Source organism: Arvicanthis niloticus, chromosome 12, assembly GCF_011762505.2.
Source record: "Arvicanthis niloticus isolate mArvNil1 chromosome 12, mArvNil1.pat.X, whole genome shotgun sequence".
Classification (NCBI taxonomy): Eukaryota; Metazoa; Chordata; class Mammalia; order Rodentia; family Muridae; genus Arvicanthis; species Arvicanthis niloticus.
Window position 1 is genome coordinate 77,863,429 of NC_047669.1, and position 10,502 is coordinate 77,873,930.

A 10,502-nucleotide genomic window follows, 5' to 3' on the forward strand; every position below is an offset into this window, starting at 1 on the left:
CTATCTACCTACTATCTATTTTTCTATCAGTCATCTATCATCTCTCATCTATCTAGTTGTCATCTTTCTATCAATAGTCTATCTCATCTGTCTTTTTTACATGTATTATTTATCTATTATCTATATTTATCACCTATTACTTCTATCACCTCCTCTTCCCCACTCTCTATTTTTTCTAGCTAGCCTCTCTGCTCCACACACTAGTCCAGGGTGGCAACCTGGCCTCTCCCTGGACTTAACAAATGAGCAGATTTGCCCTTATGGCACCTTCCATTCAACTGCACAAGAAGTCACCCTGAGTTTGGGCTAGGCGCCTGTGTCTGCCTTCAGAAGAGACAAAGAAATGATACTTTTTGTGACTCCAGTGTTCAGCCTTCACTGGGTTGGAAGATGTAAAAAGATGTCCCTTCTCTTACTGGAGGACTTTGCTTACTTATTTTTTTGGCCACCGCTCAGAAGCGCCTAGCACAAAGGCACAATTATCTTAAGTCTTCACTTGGTACTGGCTTGTAACCAGTCTTTAGCAACCATGTTACTATGAGCTGGCTGGCCTCTTTGCCTAAATAGTCATACCACCCCTCTTGCTTTACAGTGTTACAATGTATCACTTATGGAAGTGCAGTCTTATGGTGATGGTCAAATAGTGTCATTTAGTTATAAAAAAACAATGGAAACAATGAGCAACTCTCATTAGCAACACAACACAGGTATCCAAAATATCTCCCTGTCAGCTCTGAAAACAGTGACCATCAGCTAGCATCAAGAGAAAATGTCAAGACTGTCTGTGACTTCCATCATCCTGCTCACTGTAGAGTTCAGATAGCTAGAGAGCTGTAGATTCTGAATGTCTGGAACTTTTCGCCATGCTCCCTTGGATTTTGCTTTACAAATGAGGCCAAGTCTTGGGGTGGGTGAATGAATACCTGAGCCCACCTGGATGGGTCGCCTAGCCTCATGCATCTAGACTGGACTTGCTCTTCTATTTTCAGGTGGTCATCTTTTATTTCTGTTTTTTTCTTTTTTGTTTTTTCTACAGATGGGCAGAAGAAAGTTCAAGAAGAATTTGATATCGACATGGATGCACCAGAGACAGAGCGTGCAGCTGTGGCCATTCAGTCTCAGTTCAGAAAATTCCAGAAGAAAAAGGCGGGATCACAGTCCTAGTGGGGAAGTTACTTCCTGGTCCACCCGAAGACACCAAGTTCAACTACCATCCATCAAGAAATGAAAAGAACAATACCCTAGAAAGAAGTCATCCACACTCAGTAAACACCCCGCTGCAAACCTGAAATGCATGAACAGAAACCCATAGTATTTATGACCCTATAGGCAAGTGTCCACAATAAAATTGTGAGTAGCTTGATCTGTTTATCTCCATTTCAATTCCTCTGCAACTATTTTCCTTGATGTTGTAATAAAAGGGAGGTAAGATGAGTGAATCGAGTGTCCGTCTTCATTTCTCCCATTGGGTAGAACCACACACTTTCATACGGTTAAAGACAACTGCAAGCCAGGTGTGGCTTATATTCTTAAAACTTTGGAGGTAGAACAGAGTGTCTTTGTTAGGGTGGAACTAGTCATTCTCAACCATGGAGTTTCTATCTCATTTACAGAGTGTGAGCTGCCAATAGGTGGTGGCTGTATTTTCGTAGCATGGAAGTGGTCTGTACCCTTGACTGTCTCAACTCATCCAAGTGAACATGAAGTCTAGGCGGGCAGTGCATCTGGAGTTGAGATGCTACCCAGGTGTTCTTAGCAAGTGCATTTCAGATCTTTGAAGGGTTGCCCCACTCCACAAGGGTCATCTTTGCACCTGTGTAGTTCCAAGGGGCAAGTCCAGGCTCTGGGCTCCTCTGAGCTCAGCGTGGTGGTTTGTTACCTGCTTAGCTTATTCTGCACAATTTGGAGAAGCTGCCTGGCTTTTCTCCAGTGCAAACACATGGCCTCACATGTCTTGGTGAGTTCCCATGGGTAGCAAAGATGTCCATTTTGTGGAAAGCATGGCTCCACAGAGTCAGGAGTCAAATACAGGTTGGAAGAGGGTAACTGAGCTGGCTTTGGGAAACAAGTGCCAGGAGTATCACACCTGTGTTTTTATGGCTGCTCAGTTGAGCCTTGCCATGGGAAAACCTGGAACAGAAGTGGCACTTCTCCCAGAACTGGGAAGTCACCATGTATGTGGTGGACTTGGCTGTTTGTTCCTTAGCCAGGGCTCTGGGTGGGTCACACACACTTGTGAGAAGAGAGGCAGAGTGTCTGAGTGTGTACACCTGTGTGCTGGACTGTGGGTGGATGAGGTGGTGGGAATGAGGTTTGACAGGGAACAGCTGGAGGTAGAGAGGACACTATTCTGTCACAAACCCCTTCAGCTGCTGTTAAGTGAATGGGCTGAGAAAGACTGGAACCCGTGGAGGATGTCTAGCCACAGAAAAATCCATCTAAAAATGTGCTTTTCATCTTGTGTAAGATGTCCCTGCTGCTACCTCTTCCCTGTGGCTACAGGGATAGGGTGGGGGTGCCAGGGGTGTTATGCAGGGGTAGGGTGAGGGTGCCAGGGGGTTTATGCCTGAACTCTCTCAATGACTTCAGCTAATGACTACTAAATAGGATCACTTCTGCAGTAATAACCAGTGAGGGCTAAGTCAGACTCCTGATGGACTGGTCCCCACTGAGAAGAAGACAGCAGATTGATTAGATCCCCTAGAAAGAGTTGCTGAGACAATGAGGAGTATGAATGTCATGAAAATTAGATGGCTTAAGATGCCATGCTCGGGGCTCCCTAAGGCTGCTAATGTGAAGTAAGCTGGGGCTCAAATGCATGCACAGGTAGGATCTCCATATCTGACCTGTGTCCCAGCTCTGTCACTCCCCTCACCCTCTCACTTACTGATCTAAAGGAAGTGTGTCCTGTTCTTAAGGGGTATGTTCTAGCCCTGGCAGCTGTGTCTAAGGAAGATATTGCCTCCTAGGGACTCTCTGTAAAGAAAAACACTAATGTCTCTTTAGATGATCCCAAGAGTCTGGGAGTTCTCCTTCAGCCGGGTGGGAAAAGTTTGGAAGGGTTCCCTCAGATATTCCAATGTGTGCCTTCAGTTGAATTCATAGGTCAAGGGTACAGCTGATTTCCTTTGAGCCCTAGGGATGAGTTAAACCTTTCACTTCCTAGGTAGATTTATGTAAATCTCAAGCTCCAGATGTTGGGGGTGGTGGCAGTGAGACAGTTGTTTCCTACCAAAAGTATGGGTTGGGTGTGTGGCATCTGCTGTCTAGGTCTTACAGAACAAAAGAACGGAGGAAGCAGCTTGTGCCCCCAGGTCCAGGAGGACTTCTTGTAATGCTCATCCTGAAAGGAAGAAGAAGCCCTCTCAAGATGTGCAACAAAGTATCTGCAGCTTGGAGCCATGAACTGACCTGGTTTTGTTCCCTCCACTGGACTATTGTCCAGGTAGGGCAGGGAGTAACGGGAGCAAAACAATGACTGGGAGACCCACATGTGCCTTACCCAAGGATGAGGCCCCATTGCAACAAGCTCAAAGACGGTGGGGGTTCCTGAATAATCACCTCTGGCAGCTGGCACAGAGGCACTAGCCAAGGAGATACTCTTTTCTAGGCTGAGACCATAGTGGGTGTAGTATGATTATCAAAACTTCAGCTAGGACCCTAAGCATCTGAGTTTGAAAATGGGTCCATCTTGAATCTGTGAGTTGGCCAGGTCTCCATAGAGAACTTATTTGCCATAAGAAGGTGGCTCCTTGACATCAATAGGCTGATAAAAATCTGCTTAGAAAATGTTAGTAAATTAAAATGAGATAAAGAACACATGAGACTGGCTCAATGCAGGTGTCTACTGGCAAGGCGTGACATCTTTCTTGGTATTCTTTGTCCTGGCCCAAATTAAACCATGGGCCTCTGCCTATCCTGGCCACATCCATTTGGACCAATGAATCCTGACCCAAGGTGGGTTCAGCCAATCAGGTTCTTTTTCTTGAGAATTTGAGCTCATGGGAACTGAGCCACTTAAACGAATGACGTTGATTTGAGGCTCAAAGTGGTAATGTGATGAAGCTGAAAAATAAAAAAGACACCCAAGTTGATAAAAAGTATTATTATTGCTAATGACATTGTTACTCTCTGCAAGAATCTGTAAGAGTCCATTTGGTAAAGGAGCAGGCAGGAGCAGAGTCAAGACTCAGGATACACAAGCCTGTGTGAGATGGAGGGGCAGCCCAGGCTGAATTAGTCATTTGATTGCTATGAACAGGAACCCACTCACACTAGCTAAAAAAAGAGAAACTCCAAAAATAGAACATTTAAGACATCCAAGGGGGGGGGGGCTGGAGAACACCACAGGCAGGCAGAATTTCATGAGATTTATAAATATCCTGGGGTACAGTGGGAAAGGAGTGACATCTTCCACATCACCGTCTTTGCAGCGTTTTTTATGACTTTCCATAAAGTTTTACAGTTTTCTTTAAATATATCTTGAACATTTCTTTTCATTCTATTTTTAAATGTCGCCCAGTCATTGCCGTCCGTCTACTCGGAACCTTTACACGAAGTTTTCTGCAGCTGTTTTTACTGCTTTCTAAGAAAATGATTGATTTCTGAATATTCAGCTCTGAATATTCATCCTATTGAGTTGTGTGGTGTGATGAGTTTTAGTAACTTCCTGTGGTTTTGCAGGGAGACAGTCCTATCAGTTCTAAACAGTAATGTCTCTTCTTCCCCATGACTTTGAACTCCTTTTCCAACCTTCTTTTCCTCATTATAACCCGTCTCTGTGCATGTCTTACGGAAGGCTTGGGCACCATTTTAGAGTCAGGGAAATGGTGTCAAGACATCTCCCCAAAAAAGCCCTATAAGGCTGAATGGTTTTAAAAGGTAGTCAGTCATCTTTCTCTCTCTCTCTCTCTCTCTCTCTCTCTCTCTCTCTCTCTCGTCTTATAAACCTCTTGAGTATTATTGAATGCATATATTTTATCTACCTCAAAGAATAATTTAGATAAATTGGCTTGACTGGAGAGGGAGGGAGGGTTTAGTGTTAGATTTTTCCTAGAGTTTATGTTTGAGGAGAAGAATCATTCTGGTGTTGGGTTTAGGAGATGCAGCCTCTATCATGAATGACAAGGGCACAGTACCTGGGCTGCTCTATAAGGCTCAGTGTCTTAGTCAGCTGAGATGAAATATTATGGTTTTCTCAACAGAAAATGCTGGCATTTGTCCTCACACATCTGGAGGCTGCAAGTCCTAGGCAGAGATACTGGCAGACTGGATTCCTAGCTGTCAGTTGATTGCTTTATTGCTACTTATTTCAGGGAAAAGAAAGAAAGAAAGAAGGAGGGAGGAAAGAGGAGCGAGACAGAGGCAGAGAGAGATAGAGAGAGACAGAGACACAGAGACAGAGAGACACAGAGAGATAGACAAAGACAGAGATGGAAAGAGAGGGAGAGACACACAGAGAGACACAGAGAAGATAGTGTCTTTTGTTTATTTACTTTCAAGACAGAGCCTTACTATATATTGTAACCTAGGCTTGAATTCACCATCCTTTGTCTCAGTTTCCTAAGGACTGAGGTTTCAAGAGCATGCCACTCTGCCCAGCCCCTTTATTGTTCTTGTAGGACCGTACCCTCCTGGAAGAAGTCCTAGCTTCATGACATTAACTAAGCATAACAAATCCAGTACCTCCTAATGTCCTAGTCTTGGGGGTAAAGGGTACACAGTATCCGTTTAGGACTGGGAGCACCTGCTGGTCTGCACCATCTGCTCGCCAGAGCTTCATGTTATCTAATGGGATCCTCCGATCACAGAAAGACTGGTCTTTTGTTCACTGTTCAGCTGATTCTCCACAGGCTTTGCCTATGCTCAGGCTCACTGTCTGCCTCTGTCCACTTTCTGGTGTTGTCACTGCACTGGTTTCCTTGTGGCAATCTCCTCTGCTCCCAGCTGTACTGCCCTTTACAAGCTCTTGTTCTTACGTTAACAGAAGTTTAATTGAATAAGAATTGGGAGAGAGCAGCCTGCTCTGGTGTGTGTAACCTTTCCAGGAGTCAGGGGTCTGCAGAGCTGGAGAGTCACACACACACACACACACACACACACACACACACACACACACACACAGGCACACACTCCTCTCTTTGGGTAACACTGAGGATTGTTAAAAGCAAACCTATTCACTCGCCAATTAGAATATGAGAGTCTTGCAACCTCAAAGCTGACATGCTCATTATTTTAACGCTGCAGGTCTTCTTGCCTGAGTGTTTAAAAGCCTAGGAGGCACTTCTCTGTGAGCGCTTTCTAGGCTTTCAACTGGGACCTTCTTGTGGACCTCAACTGTATGATCACCTCCCCAGACTGCCTTGGATCTGACGGCTGCAGCAGTTACTGTAGATGAGTTCTTGTTCAAGGCCGAGCTTGCTTTTGCCTTAGTCAGACGAATTCCTGCCCAGAAGTATCTAGACATTTGGGAAATCACAGCTTCAGTTGTCAAGGGAGGAGTCTACACTCCCTACTGTGTTCTCACATGTGTTTTAGCTATGCCACAAGTATCATCCTGATTTTCTTCTCCCTGGTGTAGCCCCAGCCACTAGTCTCCAGGCTCTCTATGTTTGGAACCAACATAAGACTGGTCTTAACTGGAGCCTGTGGATGACTTAAATTATTAACTGGTTCACAGGCCCCCATGAAGCCAACATGTGAGAGGTGTCACCATTCTGTAACTGGGCAGTTTTGGAAATCATCCCTCTGATCTTACATGCCACGCCCACTTTTCTCCTTTCAGTACATTCTCCTGTGGCAGCTAGCTCATGCATTTGGCTGTACTACCCTTCCCATGTTATCCTGTCCTCAGACTCGGCCTCTTATTGGCTACAGTGTGAGATTGGGGTGGAGTCAAAGTCCTTCTTATAGCTTTTGAAAACTTGCTGGGGGCCACTATCCTCACTGTTTGAATGGTCCCCTTGCTCTTCCCAGGTAATCTCCAACTCTTGCCTAGACGCTTGACTCTATAGGCCCAGCTTTTGCCTGGCTTGTCTTTGCATCTGGGGAATTCATAGCCTTCTTTGGTTCAGACCTGAATATGTTTCCTCCTGAGGTGGATGAGATAAAACTGACTTCTGGGAGAGATAAACTTCCAGCTCTGGGTGCCTGTTCACGGTAAAGATTTATGGTTTGTTTGAAGCAGAGATAATGCTAGGGACCTTGGGTCAACTCTATTTTCCACATGTAAGGTTTGTGAGGGGTCAGATCTGCAACAACATACATTGGTTCTAATAGCTAACGAACGGCCTATCCAGCTTGAAAGGATAGCTGGGAGATGTAATCTGTCTGGATGACCTAGGGCAGACGAAACAGGTTTCTTTCAGCCCATCTCCTTTCACATCTGTCCCCAGCTCCTCTTTTGCAGACCCCATCCATGGGATGCTCATCTTGATGGCATTGATTGTAGCTTCACAAGCCTTGGTGCGATACTTTGATTTATTCTTGTCCCTTCTATGCAGCCACACAAAGCCAGGGACATTTATTTTATTGGTTTGGATGCTCTTTAAACACTTGTAGTAACAGTGGATGAGGACGGCTGGGTATGTAGCTCAGTGGTGTCGCTACCCACGTCCGACCCATGGAATAAGGCAACGGCAACTGTGTTTTTCTTCAAGCGGTTTATTCAGCTATCCCTGTACAGGGAGCTTCTCCTTTTTTTTTCCTCCTCAGCTCCCGCAGCCCCTTATAAGCATTGCCTTAATCCTATCAGCTACTGCCACGAAGTCACTGGAGATTGGTCATTCTCAATGATGCGAGGTGGGGTGATCAGGTAACCACACCTCTCAGCGCATACAACTCCATGTACGAAGTTGTCTTTTCTCTCAAGCAATGCCTATGCCAAGTGCCACCTTGTAATGGCGAGAGCGGAGCCGCTTCCCACACAGTGGTAACAAGCTTACCTGGTCTGCATGAGGGTTTGGTTCTCTCCCTAGTGCTGCCAACAGTAATGAGTGAATGAGTAAGTGTGGTAAGCTTTGTGCTGACATTGTTCTCTCCCCCATATCTGATGGGAGAGGCATACGATAGCCAAACATCCTGTGCTTTCCTTCAGGAATCAGCCAAGGAAAACCTTGACTTATCAGAGGTCACGGCAGCCTGTATCCTTCTGTCTTCTGTCTAAAGAAGGCTGTGCAAAGCCCCTGTGGTATGCATTTTCTTGACAGTCGACTTGCAATGGATAAACAGACATTCAGGATAAACAGCAGTGTTCAGGACATGTCTAGGCTTCCCCATGTTTCCCCCCTAGAAACTAAGCATGTCCAGAAGTTGTGGCTGCCTTGGCAGGGATCCCTATGCTTCAAACCTGAGGTCATGCACACCGCTTTCTGCATGTATTCTTTCCATGCGAAGGTTCCCCCTTCTCCATTTGTCAGCCTCACTGTGGATGCCTAGAACATGAGAACAGTGGAGCCAGGCTTCAGCCATTACTGTTGTCAGCTTCATCTGGCCTCAGTCTCTCTCTCGCTCCCCATGTAAAATGGACATGATCTGATCCCCAGAGGCAGAGACTAAATGGACCATCTGTGTGGAATAATTTCTGTAAGTCAGGTTGTAGTAAGCTAATGCATACTTGACATGTATTGATTGTCTCATGGAATATATGGTGCCCCCATTTTATAGATGAGGAAATGGAGGCTCAGAGATGATAAAGAGCATACTGGGTCACTCAACTTGAAGGGTGAGGCTGACTCCTTCATAGGTTTGGTTTCTTAGCCTGAAGGCTTTGAACACCCTTAGTGACTCAATATGAGACATTGAGCGTGGGTGTGGCTTTCTGTGGATGGTTCCTGTCCACACAGAAGACTCTTTGAATTCTACTGTGTCTGGTGGGTGTACCCTTGATGTATCCTTCTATGATTGACAGAGTGTATCCTTGATGTATCCTTCTGCGATTCACATCCTTTGGGACTTGCAGCCTCCAAATCTCAATGGTAGAATAGAATTAGAGCCATCTTAATCCCCAAGGTGGGTGAATGTGTTCCTGTATGTGTTGGAGGTGCTTTGGGACTGTGACTAAAACCAGGATTTTGAGGCAAGAAGACTCCATAACATCATAGAATCTTTCTATGAGGAACCAGGAGGATGCATGTTGGGAAAGGAGTTTGGATGATAACAGTGGAGTTAACAGGATGCACTTTGATGTTGTAGAAAGAGACACAAGCCGAGGACTGCAGGTGGTGTCTAGAATCTGGGAGAGGCAGGAAGACAGATCATCTCAGTGCCTCTGGGAGGAACCATCCCTGCTTAGACTTGGAGTCTGCCTTATAGACTAAGTGTTAAACCTCTAGAATAGTAGCCGTGAATTTGTGTTGTTAGGTATATGTTACTTCCTTACAACAGTAACAGGAAGCAGACAGTAGCATTGTGTCTGGTCCTTCACATCTTAACATTTGGTATCTTGTATGCAATGATCACTTTTAATGCAAGTACTAATCATCTTTCAGCTCAGCTAGTGAGGGGTCTCCTGAAAGGGGAGAACATGAGTTATTCAGATGAACAAAATAGTTAAGATGGAGGTGGGGGTTGTTACATATCTGCTTGGCATTAAAATTGGCCACAGTCATGTGACCTCAGACCCTGTCTTACTGGCTCTCATCTCTGAGGAGGGGAGTTGTAGCCACACACACCCCCAGCCCCCCAGTCGCTGGGAGCCCTTCAGGAGGTGCTGATGGCTACAAGAAGCCAGAGGCATCTGCAGCTGCTTGACCAGATCGTGGCAGGACAGCCTCAGAGATGGCCTGTAGCCAGCCCTGGCTGTCAACACTAATCTTCTCCTGCTTGATGGAGCTCAACCTATTTTGTGTGACTTGCCCGCCACCAAGTCAGCAGCCCCTGCACATTCGGGGTGCTGAGCCAAGCTGATAAGCAGGGCTGTGGTGCAGATATCTTTGCCACTGCAGAGCTGAGAGCTGAGGGGAGGAGTGTATTTTTGCCTAAAACGATGCTGCTGTTCCTGCAGCACCTGCCTCCCCAGGACAGTCCGGCTCCCAAAGGAGGGGTGCAGCCCTCTCCATGCTCCTGGGGTTACAGGATAGTAGTGCAGTGGTACAGATGGCTCAGGGTTGGGGCGTCTTGACTCATAACCCTAGTAAATATACGTCAGTGAAGGAGCTCTGTGGAGCTGCTCTTGGGGTTGCTGGGCACAGCTTCTGTGATTTTTTGAGACGAGGAGAGACAGTGGGAAGCTCCCTTCTGAAGAATCAACACTCAATCCAGCTCCCCTTCCCTCTGTCACCCCAGCCTCCTCACTGAGCTCCTTCTATGATTTATGTAGACCTGAAATGACCTCCAGGGCCTCCTTAAATCCTGAACTTTATAAAGACGCCAGTCAGACACATGGCTTGCTCATAGTTGAGGCTAAGCCTTACTGTGGTATCCAGTAGGATCAATACTTGTTTTGCTGAGGTCTCACTCACCTGCTAGGCTGATGAGACCCATCTACAGCTCTCCATTGGGGA

At 46.0% G+C, this 10,502-nt stretch overlaps 1 protein-coding gene across 1 annotated transcript in view; it reads left to right on the forward strand.

Annotated features, from left to right (window-relative positions):
* Positions 1 to 1,439, forward strand: part of Pcp4 (Purkinje cell protein 4) — a 58,901-nt gene extending 57,462 nt beyond the window's left edge. Inside the window, exon 3 of the mRNA XM_034515481.2 lies at positions 1,037 to 1,439. Coding sequence (XP_034371372.1) covers positions 1,037 to 1,164 — 128 coding nt within the window. The 3' untranslated portion in view covers positions 1,165 to 1,439. The remainder of the gene's footprint in view (positions 1 to 1,036) is intronic.
* Positions 1,440 to 10,502: the final 9,063 nt, after the last annotated feature.